This window comes from Hordeum vulgare, chromosome 6H, assembly GCF_904849725.1.
Source record: "Hordeum vulgare subsp. vulgare chromosome 6H, MorexV3_pseudomolecules_assembly, whole genome shotgun sequence".
Taxonomy (NCBI): Eukaryota; Viridiplantae; Streptophyta; class Magnoliopsida; order Poales; family Poaceae; genus Hordeum; species Hordeum vulgare.
In genome coordinates, this window is record NC_058523.1 from 47561208 (window position 1) to 47579868 (window position 18661).

Consider the following 18661-nt stretch of genomic DNA (forward strand, 5'->3'; position numbering starts at 1 on the left):
CAGCTTCCAGCTGGGTCATTGGTCCAGAGACTACAAGTCCAGCTTCATACTCCATCTGGTAGGGTTGAGGTTTTGGGGATGAGACGGGTAAGCGAGAGAGGGAGATACACACAATACAAACAATATTTTTGAGAATAGGTTTTTGTTGTGGCCATCGGAAAACACACACCAATGACGGCTCACAAATCATCGTATCTAACGTGAGTATGTAAAAGGGGTTTGGACTTCTAATGGTCATATAATTATTCGAACACTTCAAGGTCTTCGAGTTCTTCGGGTCTTGAGAGTCTTCTGTTGGTGTAGCTTCAATTCTTCAAACGCGTGGTGAAATCCTCTTTACTTTGAAGTAGAACTCCGTTGATTCTTCATGAGGTCAAAGGGGTAAGGGTATTGTCTAACTATTTGAGGTGAGAGAGATTGATGAAATCAGAAGAGATGAGAAGTGAAAGGTGTTCTCGAAAATAAGATTTTAAGAGAGGTCCTATCATAAGAAGTTTCCAGTTTCTAGGGTCACGTCCTACAGTCAACATGTGCTCTGATACCATTTCTGTAGCGACCCGACTCAAAACGAGTCAAGCCTCTGTGTTTCTGTGCCATCCCTGGATCAGTATGCTGGCACACACAGTACATCAATATATATATCAAAGTGCAATCACATGTAAATAGCGTAAAACTGATATATACCTTAAATATCTCAGCGGAAGCAGTCAAGGGAGTGGAGTCCCAATAAACACCAACGGCAAGTTGAGTGTAGACCGTAACCCTGAATCGTACTCTTACTCGTCGAAGAAAATATCTGCAACATAAGACGTTGCAGCCGTGTAGGTCAGCATATTGAATATGCTGGCAAGTCACATAAGAGAGGGGTAAAATGTCATCTATACTATATGCATATATGGCAGGTGGGGTTGTAAGTTTTAGCGTAAAGCAAATTTTTCTCCTACAACAAGAGAGGGCTAAAAGCAAAATTTTACTACTTTGTTGGTTGTTAACGAGATGGTTCCGCCAACCAGTTCTCGTACCCGAGTTGTCAATAATTACCCTCGTCAAATATATTTAATGGTGTTGAAAAATCCAGATAACTTCAGTTCCTTTGGCTCAAGTTGTCCATGACCGTGGACACGGCTAATCAATTAGGTTTGAGTACTCTGTAGAGTTTTGCAACGTTCCCCACAAGATTTGATCGCCTCCGTGTATGTCCTCGCACTTCAGGATGTTTGAAGACCGGATGATCAAAACATGGTCTTTCAACGGGTCCCTCTGAATCCCTATCGATGCCCATTCAATCCTACGTTCTTCTACATCTGCTAGCACCGCCCGTCCAGAGTCGCCGCGTTGTCCAACCAAGCCAGAGCCCATAATGACTTGTGGCTGTGCAGGTAAGCCTTGGGTCTTGAAAATATCCCTCCGTCTCTTTGAGCCTGGGTGAAGCTTTCCGCAGGATGTCATGGCCGTCCCCAGCATCCCGGGTCATCCACTGGGTTCTCCAGGGAGCCGATCAACCGTCCTTCACCCAGAGTTGCATTGCGTCCGAGGTCTTGAAAATCTTGTCTTAACCGGTCTTGATTATTTAATCAACCTCACATCACTCGTGTTATGCACTCAACCGAATTCCCGTCTACTCAAGCATAGAAATATGAAATTTGTCGTTCCGGGGCCAAGTATCGGGGTTGTTGGGTGCCTACCACATGATACTACAATCTACACTAAAATTTCCAAGTACCTAAGCAGCATGCAATTGGGCATAGGATGGTAGAACTACGATGCATAAAAACATAGGCGATAGTATGATCAAAGTGACTTGCCTGGTATTACTTGATGAAGATAGTCGCTCTCAAAACCCTGATAATTCTACTCGCCACACTCCGAGCAATCTATCGTAAACAAATAGCATTCAATAAACATTCATGCCAAAAAGGAAGAACCAAGAGAACATAGGAACAAAGCATGTCTTGGTGCAAAATAACAACGTACTAAGGTTTAATAAAAAGGTCCTAAGTGTGTTGTAAAGTGAAGGTGCATGAATGAGATCAAAAGAGTTAATGGACGATGAACTATTGCTATATAAGCTCGACTTGCATACACTATGGGAGATGATAAAAAATATTGGGAGAACAACATGAATGTTATTTGACAAATAGTATAAGACATACGAATTTATTTGTAGAAAGAATTTCTTGAAATGGAGCACTACAACGCAAGTTATAGCGAATTAAAGTATGAATTGAATTTGCATTCAAAAGGTCAAGAGAAGTTGAACTGAAGTACGATGATTACGTACAAAAATATATGACATGAGTGTTTAGGGGTAAAAGGAATCAATTGAAAAGGTGGTACGATTTGCAAGATAAGATCAAATGAATGTTCGAATACAAATTTGAATCGCTCAAATTTGTAAGGTTCAAAGGTCGAAACTAATGATGCTACTGGATATAGGAGATCAATATGAGCGTGTAGAAAAAAGAATTACTAGATTTGAACTAGCGGATCAAAAGATACAAATACGTCAATATAACATTGAATCGGCTTAAAACGATGTGAACACTTTTGGGCACTAATAGATAAATCTGATTTGATCAAAATTATAAGTTGAAAAGTTAAAACTAATGATACAGACGGGAAGATTACTTTGATACGAATCCGACGCAATTGGATTCATCTAAAACGGAGCTACGGATAAAAAGATATGATCAAAAGAAGTTTGAATATGAATATGAACAAATTTCGAAATTTGAAAATTTCAAAAAGTTGATATGATAGGTTCATAGGATAGGTGGGATCAAGACGAAACTCTAGGCGTTGGTTTCATCTAATTCGGATAAACGAGTAAAAAGTTATGGCTATTTGAAAAAATCAGGGCCAAGCTGTTTTACGGAAGAAAAGTGCTATGTCTAAAAGAATTCTAGTACTAATGTGGAAATACGAAGGCTAATTAATATATCTAATTACTCTACCGTATACTAGTGTAGGAATACTAGTCTAGAAATAATAAACTACGGGAGTAAAAAAATACGAAGAAAAATACCTTTAGAATGGAGAGTAAGAATTAATTCCAATGAGGAGACGACTTCCAGAAATCCCGCCGAAGAGAACGAAAAAATATTTTTATTTAATAAATCTAGTTAAACCAAAAGATTGATTTAACCCGAAATAGATGATTTTTGGATGCTCCTATGGGTCTATACTTATAGGTGGAAGGGAGGTCTAATGGTCCATAGATAGGCAATGTGGGACTAAACATATACGTAAAGAGGAGAAAATAGAAAAAAAAAGAAGGGCCGCATGGGCCAATAGTTCAGCCAGCCACATGAGTAGTTACGGCCAGCCGTGGTCTTTGTTTTTTTTTGTTGGGTGCCTACCACATGATACTACAATCTACACTAAAATTTCCAAGTACCTAAGCAGCATGCAATTGGGCATAGTATGGTAGAACTACGATGCATAAAACATAGGCGATAGTATGATCAAAGTGACTTGCCGGCATATTCAATATGCTGACCTACACGGTTGCAACGTCTTATGTTGCAGATATTTTTCTTCGACGAGTAAGAGTACGATTCAGGGTTACGGTCTACACTCAACTTGCCGTTGGTGTTTATTGGGACTCCACTCCCTTGACTGCTTCCGCTGAAATATTTAAGGTATATATCAGTTTTACGCTATTTACATGTGATTGCACTTTGATATATACATTGATGTACTGTGTGTGCCAGCATATTGATCCAGGGATGGCACAGAAACACAGAGGCTTGACTCATTTTGAGTCGGGTCACTACAAAGACCCCTTAAATAGGTTCCCCAAAATCCAACCGTCATGTGCACATGTCATGCACAAGCGGTAATACCGCTTGGATGAGCCGTACTACCACTGGCACGGAAGTATCGGGCTTCACACACAGTTTGACAAAGTTAGGGAGGCGGTACTTCTGCCGGAGCGGTACTACCGCTCCCACCAGTGGTACTTGCGCTTAGCATTGTAGGAAGCCCAGACTTAGCATAAATGAGGAGGGTTGGACGACAATACCGCTTAGAGAGGTACTTTCGCTCATTACAGCTGCTCAAAATCTGCTTGAATGCCGAAGATACCAAAGAGCTAAAAATAAGCGGTAGTAGGCTAGTCGCAGCAGTACTCGAGAGCGATAGTACCACCCGAGCGGTAGTACCGCTTCCACCACAACGGTACTTCCGCTTAATAGAGACAAACTAGCCACGTACTAAAACTACCATAACTTTCGCATACGAGCCCCGAATTGAGCAAACTCAAGATTTTTGGATAGCAAACGATGAGTACTATCCAAACAGCAACACTTACGAAAATGATGTTATAAAGATGTGAAACCTCTATGAATGAAGAACCGGCAAAAACTCCAACATCGAAAACATCATAGAAGATGCACATGAACTCCGTTTTCGATGATGGTATATACGCACTAACCACTATGTGGGCCGGGATAATGGTTTATGGGGCCCTCAGTGTCGTACGTTCTTCCAAAAGTGATCTAGATGTCACGGTTCAGAGATGCGGGATGATTGTTGGGGTGGGCTGGTTACGCGTGCTTGTGTATACAGAGGCACACCCGGGCCGCGGCCAGTGGCGTAACCTGCATAAGTGCTTAGGGTGTTGGGCCCATGACCCCTTCGCACTTAGGATTTAGACCGGCGTTTTGACCTCTCTCGAGAGTCTAGGTAGGACTACAGCGTGTCGACCATCCTAGGCCGGGCATTACCCGGAAAAGTATGTCCGACCAGAGTTAATCGAGCATATCAAAAACTGTGATGCACCCCTGCATGGAAGTTTAACTATTCGGATAGTCGCGTCCACGGTAACAGACAGCTTGGAGATTTATCCCGATCTACTTGAACCGGATACTTGATAAAATACACCAAGATAACATACATATAGCCCCGAAGATCGCTCTCTCACAGGGAGTCAAGAAGAGGATCTCTGAGTAGGGTTATTGCTATTCGTATGTTCAAGATGTTACCGTTTAAACTCCTCTTTTCTACTACTACAAGATCATGGCTGCAAGATGTTGGTAGTCTTCGATAGGATGAGATTCTTCCCCCCTTACTCTGGCATTTCTGCAGTCTAGTCCACAGATACTACCTCATTCCTTGATACCAATGCATATCTAGTATAGTTCTGATGTAAGTCTTACGAGTACTTTGGATGAATACTCACCATTGCTTTGCTACTTTTTTTCGCTTCGACTCGGATGCTGCAACAGATGGTGGCGCTGGCACCGAGGATGCAGGTCCTATGCCAGAAGGTTACTACGTGAAGCATGTTTGACCAGGAGTAATACGAAGGCCCCAGGCAAGAGGCCTTGCCTTTCAATCAAGTTGTCGTTGTTATGCTCAGCCTTCTTGTCTAACTATGTATGTACATCTTGCCTTGCATCAGCCTTCTTGTCTAACTATGTATGTACTCATGTATTTTGGGCCCTCGTTACCCGGGCTTGTAATATAAAGATTTATGTTTAAAAATTGTGTTGTAGAGTTGTATTATGATATTGACGTGGGTCGCCTTTCATGATCGTGCATGATGTGTGTATGGTTAGTGCACGATTATAAACGGGGGAAGGGAGGGGGGGTCACAATTATCAATATTTGCTTATATTATTAATTGCATGCTGAGCGCTATATGTCGTTGCATTGACACTGTTTGATGGCTGTGATTTGTTGGATCTGCTCCTTTGGCATTTTTTATATTGGTATAGATTCATGCTCCCAGGAATCCAACTATACCATAGATCTTCTGCAAGAACCAACCAAAACCATCAAACAAATCATCCATACAGCTGCAGCAACCGCTGTGAAAACAAACCAATTTTCTTATGCTATGTGGCAATCATTCCATCAGTGGCATTGATAGGCCCTATTCGAGGGACCTAATTGCTTCTCCAATTTCATAAAGACAACAGTGAGCAAATGACATGCTCTCGGTTTCACATAATGTCAAACCGAAATGCAACAATATGATCTAATAACTCAATCCAGCAGGTCACCATGCCCCGCGTTCGTCATCGATTGACCACTCCTTCGCATAGTTGTTTCACTAGGAGATACCACATAGTATTATTGTAGATGCACTGTTCAATTACCTTCTTTCCACCAAGAAATAAATATATCCATACTAGCAACAGCCTAAACCAAAGTTATGGGCTCTTAGCTAAAATGTACCATCAACTTGTGATGGATCCTATGGTTGTATTGGAAAAGTTGAAGTAAAAAAACCAGTCACTCTCTTATGAAGTGTTAGGATTGTAGTTAACATATACCATGGCCATTATCATCACGCCAAGCTGTTCAAGATGTGCTTCTGAAGAGCACGATAAAGTGAAATATTAGCTTATGCAGTAAAATATTATTTGCCGTATGCATTGCCGACATTGCTTCTAAAGAGCACAATAAAGCTCAAACACGAAACCAACAGAAACAAGTTTATTACTGGAATGCATATATTGGCCATAAGATTTCAAGACATATTAGCAAATTTGAGGCAAGGAAAGCAACCAATGGACTGATTTAGGTATTGAAATCTAGCAATTGTCATTGTTCTACTGGCAATCAGTGCAACTAAATCAGCAAGCAAGAAAATAAGTGAGAAAGCATTCCCTGCACAGAGAATACATCATAATAAGTCAGAGTAAATAACCCTGGTGTAAGTCAAGATACAAGCCCATTAAAAAGAGAAAACCCCATGTATGTAATCACAAATAAAATATTCACAATTACATAGGGGAGAACCGCTAATGGAGTTCATTCATAAGAAATGGCAGCACAAGCTAGATATTCAGGCACATCCAACTTACTTGCAATAGATGAAAAGAAGGTGTGTTCAGATGACTTCCGGTTTGCAATGAGGTAAAAATCTTGTCCTGCATATGCCAGAACCAGGGAAAGAAGAACAAGAAGAACCAATGCAATTCAGTCAAGATAGTTAATGCTATTAGACCATCCAATCTAGAGAGAGAAGCCGAGGAAGCTCTGAGCTACAGTGGCCTCAAGGATGGTTTAGCAGTTGATCTTCTAGCGTTTGAATTACAACATGTGTCTACAATATTTGGTCTCAGACCCACACGCCACTGGCACAGCAAGTGACAAAGATTGGAATCCACAGAATTTCAGTGTTCTAAACAAGACTGAAATAAAAACCATGTATCTGCCTGTAGACATATAAAGTTCGTTTCGTCGATCTGTGGTAGGGGTGCAAGCGGCAGCCCGCTTCGTCCCACGAAACTCATCCATCCCTTAGTTCAAAATTTGCTCAACATTTGCCTAAAATTAACACTACATTTGTACACTGCGCTATTGTCCGCTAGCCCGCAACGCTTGCATTGCATCCTTAATCCGTAGCGATTGAGCTAGCTAGTGAAGGTCGTTTTGGTTGTACCACCACATACTAGCAGTCAGTTTTGTGATGCCTTTTGATCCCTAACCTGTGATGCGAAGGCTTTCTGGAGCTGTTGCCGAAGCAGCGCTCTGAACTGTCGGGCAGCAGCCAGGTTCTCGTCCAGCTTGGCCTTCTTGGCCATGAGTTTGGCCTTCCTGGCTTCCGCAGCCCCGATCCCGGCGTGGTCGGAGTGCAACCCGCTGCTCTGCAGCTCTTGCAGGGAGGCCTGCAGTTGAGATACAGAGGCCTTGAGCCTCTGCACTTCCTGACGAGTTTTTACCTCGAATTGCTGCGACATTGCCCGGAACTCCTCCATCTCCTTCCTCTTGGACTCGTAGAAGCGGTCCCACTCCTCCGCCTTCCGCTGCGCCTCCTCGATCTCGCCGTTGGTCGAGCTGATGTCGCGGGCGACGACGAGGCGGCGCGCGTGGGCGGCGTCGATGTCGGCGCGGGCGGCTAGGGCGCGGGAGGCGAGGTCCGCGGCGCGGCGCTCGAGGAGGAGGCGGCGGCGTTCGAGGCGGCGGGCGGCGGCGACTTTGGCGGCTAGGAGGCGGGACTTGGCGGCCTGAATCTCCTTCTCGGCCTGGAGGATGGACATGCAGTGGTTGCGGGCGTCCTCCATCTGCCGGACGCGCTCCTCGAAAGCAGCCGAGAGCTCCATCACGCAGCCGGTGCGGCGGCCGGCGGCGGCGAGCCCGGGTTGGTTCGGGAGGCGAGATTCACATTCACTACTGGGAAAGGGGCATATGCGGTTTGGGGCGTGGGGGGCAGACGCAGAGGTCAATTCACGCAGCTCTACCCTCCAACGTCTGTCACTCATTCTACTTCCAACGCTCAGGATTCACGCAAGCATTTGATATTCTTTTTATTAAAAACTACTCCCTCCGTTCCTAAATATAAGTCTTTTAAGATATTTCACTAGAAGTCTACATACGAAACAAAATGAGTGAATCTATACTCTAAAATATGTCTATATACATCCGTATATAATTCACTAATGAAACCTCTTTAAAAACTTATATTTAGGAACGGAGGAAGTAGTATAAATGTCCATGCGTTGCACCAGGCGAAAGCCATGCGTTTCAGATTACCGATTGGAACATTGATATTTGCTTATTTTGTTGGCTGGGTGTACCAACTGCGATAATTGGGAACATGTTTGATGTTTTTTTGAACGTTCTAGAGTCTTGTTTACAAAAATTATGACAAACAAAGTCATACTCTAGCTGCATGTAGAAGGTTCTGAAACAACAGTTGAATGATGCTTGATTTTGACTGTGATAAGTGTGTGAACCTGATGCTGGAGTTACTCATTTTGTATGAATCATGTTTGCTCTAAAACATGAAGGTAGGCAGATGATGACATTTTTAGTTCAAATCAGTTAAGTTTTGATTGATAAAATTAATATGTATACCGCGTCAATATGCGGAAACTCAAAATGGCTCCCCAAATCAGTTGAGTTTGGATTGATGAAATTAATATGTATATAACTTCGATATGCGGGAACTCAAAATGGCTCCCTAATATGTTCTTTCTATATTTGTAGCTCTTAATGTTATCTTCCTTATCCAACTACAACCACATTTGCTGCTTCCATGAAAACGTAGTGCTGCAGTTGAAATTACACATAATCCATTAAACCTTTGAAGTTTACTCCTTGCAAATGGCATTACATTCCACGTCGAATCAGAGCATAACGCTCACAGGAAAACAGATTCAATCGTTTGCTCTTTATAATTAGCCTATGGTACAACATAACCTCAGGTAAAGCTTGCTTTATCCTACCAACACCTACAAAACTGCCTGGCAAAGGCATGTTGTAATCACTCTCATACACTGTGGTCTTACAGTAGTAACCTAGGGTGGCAAAAAAGGCAATGCAACCGGTTCGCAACCTTAATTCTCATCATCCCCATCAATGCTGGAGAGCATGCTCTTCAGTACCTCGTAGGTCATGAACGCGATCCCAACGCTAGGAACAACCTTCGGGTACTCAGGGACTATGCCTCGATAGAAGCCACGAGGACCTTCCTTTTGAAGGATTTGGCGGATGGTTCCAGTTATGCTTGATTTTTCGATTTGCGATGTCCCAGCCGCCCCGTGTAGTTGCATACGTCGCTTTACAAGATCAAGGGGAAATGTAGCTGCAATATTGAATGTACCATTTACCATGGGGATTGGAAATACCCGATTTGAGTCATGTAAGATATACAACGATTAAGGTGATCAGGTATCAAAGGCCACATACCTGTCGACGCCGCAATACCAGATAGACTCCCAGAAAACAAGCTCACAACAACAATGGAATCATTCGGCCTGATACATATAAGCCCACAGCCATCAGATCGAATCTGACAAAATGGAAATGGAAGCCAAGTAAATATGCAACAAAGCTAAATAAGGATGTTCACCTTTCCATTTGCCAATGAGACCTCAAGGATTCATATACATAAAAGTTGATTGCTATACCCGGTCCAACTCCGTGTAACTCGTAAAAGTTACTGGCAAGACAACTCAAAAACCATTCTCAGTAGAAGCATGCGGCTTACAAATAATGTGGCCCCAAGGCATTTATACAATCCTCTGCCACTCTCTTCCTTACAAATTGTGGACAACGTATGAAAGATGCCCTTGTAATACCTGGTGGTTTTCTGCAGAAAATTAGACAGAGCAAAGTTAGCTTATCAGATGATGTTCCTTTGCTCTGTAAAGCTGCATTGCATGAAAGTTGAACCTAAGGATGTTGTAAGTTCCAACTGGAAGTTAAATTGGTTGATTTGGTTTTAAGTGTTATTCACAAAAGAAGACAAAACATCAGTGGTTAAGTTGAATATAGGCCCAAGGCCTTTATACAATCCTCTACCACTCTCTTCTCTACAAATCGCAGACGTCATATGAAAGATGCCTTTGTAAGTTAACACAATCGGGGCCTCGGGGGAGCATATCCTAGTGGAGCGGGCGCGACCCTACTTGACCAGCAAGCTTCGTGTCTTCCCTATCATGGACATGTAGATGGGTAAGGAGTGCTCGGTCGCCGACACACATAGGTGACCGCACTCACGGGATGGTGCAACAGGTGAGCGTGTCAAAGTGAATAACGTCATACATAGTAGGTAATGAATCAGTTAATAGGATCCATAATAATTTGGAGGTATGAGTAGTTATGGCCTCAAAGATGCAGAAGAAAAATTGGTGGTACTTGGTTAGCTAGTGTGGCCAATTTGAGGGACGACCTCAAATAGTGTTAGACACACGTTGGTTAGTCAAATAAATTCTATTAGCAACTGCAGTAGAAAGTCAAAATACTTGCACAAATATTATATCATGAGCTGAAACCTGAATAAACTGAGTTAGGGGAACAATCATACTGTTTCCTATACCAAAAACTTTAGACGCTACTGACACAACATAAACAAAATTCAGTTCATCAACCTAATAGTTGCAATCATTCTAATAGATGCAATCAAAACTTGGAGACCCCCAGTTACAGAAACAACAAGCGGTGAACAAAATGAGATGGAACATGCATGACATTATTCTACTTGGTCCACCTTTTCTCGTCCACCGAAACTTAAAAGGTACACAGATAACTCAAGTGAAAAATCAATGGACCCATTTTTTTTCTTCAAAAAAAGCAATATTATTTATTAACAACAGAGGGCCAGATGCAAGGGAATATCAACTGCACCCTCTCATCTGCGTACCATGTCTAGAGGAGGTGAGCGCATGAGCATGCTTGGCTTGTCGTAGATCGAGTCGTCTTTGCCACTGAAGCTCATGGAGTTGAACCTACAGGTGCAGTCCTATTGTAACGACTAAGATGCGGTCCTTTCCGATTTTGTGAACGAGGCCCCAAATGGAAAGAAGCGCATCTAAGCGTTTCGCAAGCACGGTAACATAGCACATACATAATAATAGAATGACAAATAGGGAATCATCTCTCATCTCATAGATAATATTAAAGTTTACATCACACATTTATTCAGACAAGGTAGTTCCGCTACGGACTACATAACATGAGAAAAGGCTATGCTACCCTGCATGCTTGCCCACGATCACGACCACGCCTCAGCCTTCTGGATAGTTCACGTACAAGCACTCGTTATCCTCATCGTACTGCCACGCCAGCTGTGTGCCGTCGGGATCACATGTGTCGGGCGTACCTGTACCTGTTGGTGTGTTGAAGTAATCTGTGAGCCACGGGGACTCAACAATCTATGACCTCGGTGCCAGAACTAGTCAAGTTATTAGGTAAGGAATGTTCAGTGTTTAGGTTGCAGCATCCTAAGCTTTTATGGTGGCTAACTTATGTAGAACAAGTTATTGATGGTGGTCTACACTAGCGGGCGAATACTAGCTGATCAATAAGTGATCCTGAACACCTACTTATGTCAACTGTAACCCCACCGTGTTCTCGATCGAAGAGAGGTCTTCGAAGGGGACAGTCACGGTTACGCACACAGTTGGCAATTTTATTAGATTTTGTTCAAGTTATCTAAAACCGGATGTTAACAAATATTCCAAGTTGCCACATAACCGCGGGCACGACTTTCTGAAAGATTAAACCCTGCAGGGGTGCTCCAAATAGTCCATCACACACGGTCATGGGCCGCAAAGTAATCCTCTATCACGATTCTCGTGATCTCGTCGGATTCCTTAGAGGAAAACCTCAACTCTGGGGAGAACCAAAGCTTCACCGGGATTCCTATACGCAAGATATATCGCTAAGGTAAAACAAGACTAGCAGGACCTCCCGTCGTGTCGACGACCCCGATAAGAGCCGCCTATCTCAGTCTCAGGACACGACGGATGAGCGACGCGTACAGTGTCCTGATAGACATCTCTCAAGTTGCCCTGAGTTGGCCCCGCACAGTGCGCTGGTTTGACCAACACTCATGAGGAGCACTGGCCCGGGTTGTTGATTAATTCCTCGGGGTAGCTATTCCCTATGCAAATTATTATTAAGTGATTAGCAAATTAACACAAATGTTGGGTCCTGCCGGACAAGTCTTAAGACTACACGATTTATCAAGGGGTCCCCATAACAACACCGAACGTGTTAGGAGCGATCAGTTATGGAATCAAACACCGGTAGCCAGAAACTATGGCGGCAATAGCGGAACAAAACACCCGGCAAAAGGCTAGGCCTTCCGTTATTTACCAAGTATATAGGTGCATTAATTAAATAAAAGATTTAACATAATGATATCAAACTCATGTTATCACATGAGACAATTGCACCTGCAACTAGCAATGCTAACCTTAGTAGCTGAGCAAGCCTACTTAGCCATTCAATATTTGCTAGGAGAGGGAAAAGTGTTTGGGTTTCATGGAAATATCAGGAGGCAATTATTTCAGTGGTGGGCAGCGAGCATATGAAGAAAGAAACATGAATCTAGCATAACAAGTCTAGAGATGGGATCAAGGTCATATCATCTTGCCTATGATATCCTCAGCTTGGAACTACTCTTGTTCGTCCTGCACGTACTCTCCCAGATCCACGTACTCGTTCTCCGATCCCGTTGCTACCCAACATAATAATAGGATCCAATGAACAACATCACAACAAGATGCAACAAGCACATGATTCATGAGATGAAAATGAACATGCATCTCTATTCTAGTCACTATCACAAGCATGAGAAGAAATACAAACTTCTGGACAGAACTGCACTCTAAGGTATCTTGACATGCATGAAGATGGCATGAACAGATGCGTCACACGAAAATGATGCAAAAACATATAAAGAACGTTACGAACAGAGCTACGGATCAACCAGAAACAACGAAACAAGAAATAGAGTCCTACGTATCGAATCCATCACAACACACTCCAATGGCATCCTTCTGGTATTCCCAGGTTGCCAAAACACAAAACAACCAAGTATGGATGGGGTGGTACAAAGAATATCACAACCCATCAACTATGCACTCACAAGCATAAAAAACATCAAAACTATACATTCTGTCCTAAACAGCATCATAGCAATTTGAGAGCTACATGCAAAGCACCTACAGCCACCCAAATGTGCCAAATAGGATATGTGGCAGAATCTATTCAAAAGATATACAAGCATGAGCAAAAAGGTAATACAAAGGAGTTTCACACAGAAAGTTCTACAACTGCTAACTTGGACAAAAATATCAGTTTCCAGGGACTTAGTGAAAATCTCAGTTTCTCACTAGCTGTTTATGCTTTGAAGCATTTTGACAGCACCCAAAACAATATCTACACGAAGCCAAATGGAATAAAAAGTGACTGAGAGCTAGACAAACACACAAGCTACAACTTCTCAGTTGATTGCAGGGGCTGATTCCCAACACATAAACTTCTACAAGGACAACTACAAGGGAAGAAAATAACAGCAGTCTCTCAAACTTAGTGAAAATCACAAATTTTCACTAAACTGGAATTTTCAGCCACATGCCTACTTTGACTAGATACAACTTGCACATATGAATTACTAAGCATGAAACAAAACTAACATGCTATAAAGGGGTTCACCCTCTACTGCCACAACAAGGAATCAACCTCTTGGGCTCACCACATCACATGGAACCAAGCTCTAAACATTGAACAAAACAGAAATATGACATTCCCAGAAAGTGTTCCAAAGTGGAATCAAAACCCACCATTGGATTGACGGGATGATTCTACCCCAAAAACATATATAATACATAGGCACTTGCATAGAACAATTGGGCACAAAGCTAAGAAGAAAAAATACATGGAATCACATGAGGTGAATAGTGCATCATCACATGCTACTCACTAGATCATCACCTACACATGCATATGCACACTCTCACAAGTCCAATGGTGACATGAGGGTTTAGACCTCATGTGTGTGTGCCATAGCACATCACCATTCACACACTTACTCTAGCATACACCACTCACATACATACACTTCATAACATGCATTCCTACACCCACACATACTAGCTTGCTCATGTGCTCATCAAGGCACATCATGCCTTGGGCATGTGTGTGAGACACACACACAAGCACACATCACAAGGAAATCTCAGAAACACATGCACATGGAGATATGCATATACACCACCCTTTGGGTGCTTGCACCACACAAGTAAACATGCATAGGAGTTGCACCACATGTAGACATAAGAATGAGCACATCATAAACACAGAGTATGTGGGGGGAACCCTCACACACACACACACTCTTGCTATCCACTTGCCCGATAGAACAGGGATGACAAGCAGGGTAAGGTGCTACTGAAGCTACTGTTGCTACTGTGCCGAAATAACTTAGCAAAAAGGGGGTGGCGCCGCGGGGTTTCGATCCCACGACCGCCTGATGCAACAACATGCCACCTACCACTACATTGTGCTATGAAACTTGACAGAGAGGAGGAGTAAACTCTATTGAGAAATCCCCTCTTGTATTTCCTCTGCCCGACGGTGGCCGGAACAGGGGAATTACCTCGTCGGCGTTACAAACTAAATTAGTCTACAACTCATCGATGGAAGGGAATAGGGGTTCCCAGGGTTCCATTTCTACCACTAACTCTACTCGAGGAGGCCTACAACTCCTGATCCACGACGCGCGGCGGCGCCGATGACAGAGAAGAACACGACGACGAAGCTACACCCTATGCGCTGGATCTATCGACGGGAAGGGGAAAGGAAGGCTTGGGCTCACCCACTGGACGAGGGCGTGGTTCTTGTCGGAGAGGACGAAGAGGAAGGAGTGGAAGTAGACACGTCGGGGAAGAACGTCGAGGAGGAAGCCGCCATCGTCGAAGAAGGGGAAGTAGAGCAGATTCGCTTAGCCTAGCTGCGGGAACAGGATCCTTGAAGGTCCCGCGTGCTCGCTGAGGGGTCGGAGAGGACGCACAGCCACGGAAGCGACAGCGAGGACCTCCTCAGCTTGCGTCCATGGCGGAGGAGCTCCTTCCCTTACCTGATGTCGACGACAGAGAGGGAGGAGGAGATGTGAAAGAGGTGGCAGCGCAAGGGAGGAACCCTAGGCTTGCACGGACGCCAAGGGGGTTATATGGAGGAGGAGGAGGCGAGGGACTCGCGCCTCGACGTCCGTGAGACGGCGTTGCTGCTGGTGCGCTGTCTTTGTCTCTGTGGCGAACTAACGGAGGAGGAGGAAGGAACGCCGTCTACAGGAAGGGCTGCGCACGAGGAGGTTGGGCCAGCTTGTGGGAGGAAGCCCACTAGATGGCGCGAGATAGGAAAAAGAAAACCTTCTCGGGTTTTCTAATTTAAAACCAACAGAGAAAAGAAATAAAGCAAAGGCAAATCTGTTGGAGTTTAAAATAAAATAAAATACCCCTGGTCATAAGGGAATTATGACCCATTTAAATAAAATGGAAAAGGAATATTTGGAGCAAATAAATATTTACAAAACAGAATTTATTTGATCTGCTTTGTGAATATTTGCACTTTTAAACACATAGATTCAAAACAACAAATTCATAGCATCACATCCACCACAAATAATACTAAAGCATTGGCATTTTTGAAACAGGGATGGAGCAAAAGAATCTTGGGCTTGAGATAAATAGAGAGGTGAAGTTTTGTAAAACCTATTGCAACTAACATAGATGCTTCCTACTTACAAACAACACCCACATCATTCACATATCCATCATCACATGTCATCACACCACAAACACATGATCACAAGGCAACAACACAAATAGGCATGGAATGAATTGGATGCATACATGTAAAGGAAAACAAAACAAGGTGACACATGAAATAACACATGCATTGATCTCTCATGGCACTGACATGATGGACCCACATACAGAAGGTTCCAATTAAGGCAAGTTACACTCTTGGGGCATTACAAACTCTCCCACACTACAAAAAGATCTCGACCCGAGATCTAGGACTGAAAGAACTCAGGGAATTCAGAACGTAGGTGATCCTCGCGTTCCCAAGTGGCCTCTTTATCGGAATGGTGTGACCATTGCACCTTGAGAAATTTGACAGACTTGTTGCGGGTCTTGCGCTCAGTCGCCTCGAGAACCGCAACTGGATGCTCACGATAGGATAGGTCGGGTTGAAGGTCGATGTCTTGAAGATGAATAATGCGCTCGGGAGTCTTGAAGCATCTCCGGAGCTAAGAGGCATGGAACACGTCGTGCACATTTGCAAAGTTTGACGGGAGCTCAAGCTGATACACAAGGTCGCCTATCTTGCCAACAATTCTGAAAGGACCCAGGAAACGAGGCGCAAGCTTGCCTTTGATGCCAAAGCGATGTGTACCCTTCATAGGGGACACCTTGAGATAGACGAAGTCATCAAGCTCATAAGACATGTCACGATGCTTGCTATCATAATAGCTCTTCTAACGGGACTGCGCTGCTCTGAGATTATCCCGAATGACCCGACACATCTCTTCAGCTTCTTCTATCAAGTCATTCCCAAGAATCTGACGCTCGCCGGTCTCGGACTAGTTGAGCGGGGTACGACACTTCCTGCCATAGAGAATCTCAAACAGAGCTTTGCCTGAACTAGCTTGATAACTGTTGTATACGAGAACTCAGCGAAAGGCAGGCAGTCTTCCCACTTCATGCCAAAAGAGATAACACACGCTCTCAGCATATCCTCAAGGACCTGATTGACTCTCTTCACTTGAACACTAGTCTGAGGATGAAAAGCTATGCTGAAGCGTATCTTCGTGCCCATCGTAGACTGAAAAGAGTCCCAGAACTTGGAAGTGAAGATACTTCCGCGATCCAAAGAAATCATCATAGGCACGCCGTGCAAAGACACTATCCTGGAAGTGTACAACTCTGCAAGCTGAGCTGCCGAAATGGATTCCTTGACTCGGAGAAAATGAGCCACTTTACTCAACTTGTCGATGACGACGAAGATGGCATCGTTACCCTTCTTGGACTTCGGAAACCCGATGACGAAATCCATCTCAATATGGTCGAACTTCCACTCGGGAATGGGCAAAGGATGCAAAATACCTGCTGGACATTGATGCTCTGCTTTCACCATTCGACATACATCACATTCATTTACGAATTGAGCAATCTCACGCTTCATGCGAGTCCACCAGAAGGTCTGTTTCAAGTCCTGATACATCTTGGAGCTTCCTGGATGTATTGAGAGCAAGGAGTTATCAGCTTCTTCCATGATTACCTTTCTGAGACCACCTTTTGGAACGACAAGACAATCCTCAAATATCAACGTGTCTCTGGCATCAACACTAAAGCACTTATATTTGGGAAGTCCCTTTGCCACGCCAATCTTGACTTTCTTCACCATTGCATCAAGAAGCTGTGCTGCTCGGACCTGATCTTCCAATGTAGGAGAGATCTGAAGATTTGCAAGAAATCCCTGAGGTACTAACTGAAGGTTGAGCTTTCTGAAAGATTCACAAAGGTCGGGCTGGAGAGGCTTCAGAATGAGACTATTGCAGTAAGCCTTCCTACTTAAAGCATCTGCCACGACATTAGCTTTGCCTGGCGTGTACTCAACGCTCGGATTAAAATCTTGGAGCATTTCCACCCAACGAGTTTGCCGGAGATTCAGGTTAGGCTGGGTGAAGATGTACTTGAGACTCTTGTGATTGGTGAACACTTCAACCTTTCGTTCCAACAAGAGGTGTCTCCAAGTCATCACATCATGTACCACTGCTGCCAGCTCAAGATCATGCACATAATACTTCTTCTCCACTGGCTTCAACTTCCTGGAGGTATAAGCAACCACTTTCTTCTCTTGCATCAGAACTGCACCAAGACCTTGAAGAGAGGCATCGCAGAACACTTGGTAAGGTTTGGAATCATCAGGAGGAACCAAGACTAGAGTAGAGGTGAGCTTCTCGTTGAGTGTGTCGAAGGCCAACTGACACTCTCGAGACCAAGCATACTTCACACCCTTCCAAAGAAGACTTGAGAGAGGCTTAGCAATCTTGGAGAAGTTCTCAACGAACCCTCTACAATAGCTTGCAAGCCCAAGAAAGCTTCACTCAACAATGGCCTGCACCTTCGATGGATCAACCTTAATGCCCTCGGCAGAGATGATGTGCCCCAGATAGACGACTTCTTTCAACCAGAACTCACACTTGGAAAACATGGCATAGAATTTGTGCTCTCTCAGCTTATCAAGCACCAGCCTGAGATGTTCTTCATGTTCTTCCTCAGTTTCTGAAAAGACCAGAATATCGTCAAGATACACCAAGACAAACTCATTCTTGAACGGAGAGAATATGTAGATCATCATTTGACAAAATGTCAGAGGAGCATTTGCCAGACCAAAAGACATGACC

The 18661-nt window shown here is 43.7% G+C and overlaps 2 protein-coding genes across 2 annotated transcripts; both read right to left on the reverse strand.

The window, feature by feature from the left end:
• Positions 1 to 6902: 6902 nt before the first annotated feature.
• Positions 6903 to 8164, reverse strand: LOC123402043 (calponin homology domain-containing protein DDB_G0272472). Its single transcript, XM_045095903.1, has one exon. It carries the CDS (start codon positions 8055 to 8057, stop codon positions 7413 to 7415), a length of 645 nt encoding a protein of 214 aa, XP_044951838.1. The 5' UTR covers positions 8058 to 8164; the 3' UTR covers positions 6903 to 7412.
• A 1129-nt stretch (positions 8165 to 9293) lies between these two features.
• On the reverse strand, positions 9294 to 11176 carry LOC123405049 (mitochondrial substrate carrier family protein B-like). The gene is made up of 5 exons (XM_045098909.1): positions 11102 to 11176; positions 9947 to 10048; positions 9809 to 9885; positions 9646 to 9713; positions 9294 to 9541 (listed from the first exon to the last, which is right to left on the reverse strand). Exons 1-5 carry the CDS (start codon positions 11174 to 11176, stop codon positions 9294 to 9296), a joined length of 570 nt encoding a protein of 189 aa, XP_044954844.1.
• Positions 11177 to 18661: the final 7485 nt, after the last annotated feature.

Coding starts and splice junctions, on each gene's coding strand:
- LOC123402043 (XM_045095903.1), bottom strand. CDS start 8,057: ATGGAGCTCTCGGCTGCTTTCGAGGAGCGCGTCCGGCAGATGGAGGAC.
- LOC123405049 (XM_045098909.1), bottom strand. CDS start 11,176: ATGAGCTTCAGTGGCAAAGACGACTCGATCTACGACAAGCCAAGCATG. Junction 9,886..9,946: donor GCCTTGGGGCCACATTATTT/GTAAGCCGCATG, acceptor AACTTTTACGAG/TTACACGGAGTTGGACCGGG. Junction 9,714..9,808: donor TCTCATTGGCAAATGGAAAG/GTGAACATCCTT, acceptor TATATGTATCAG/GCCGAATGATTCCATTGTTG.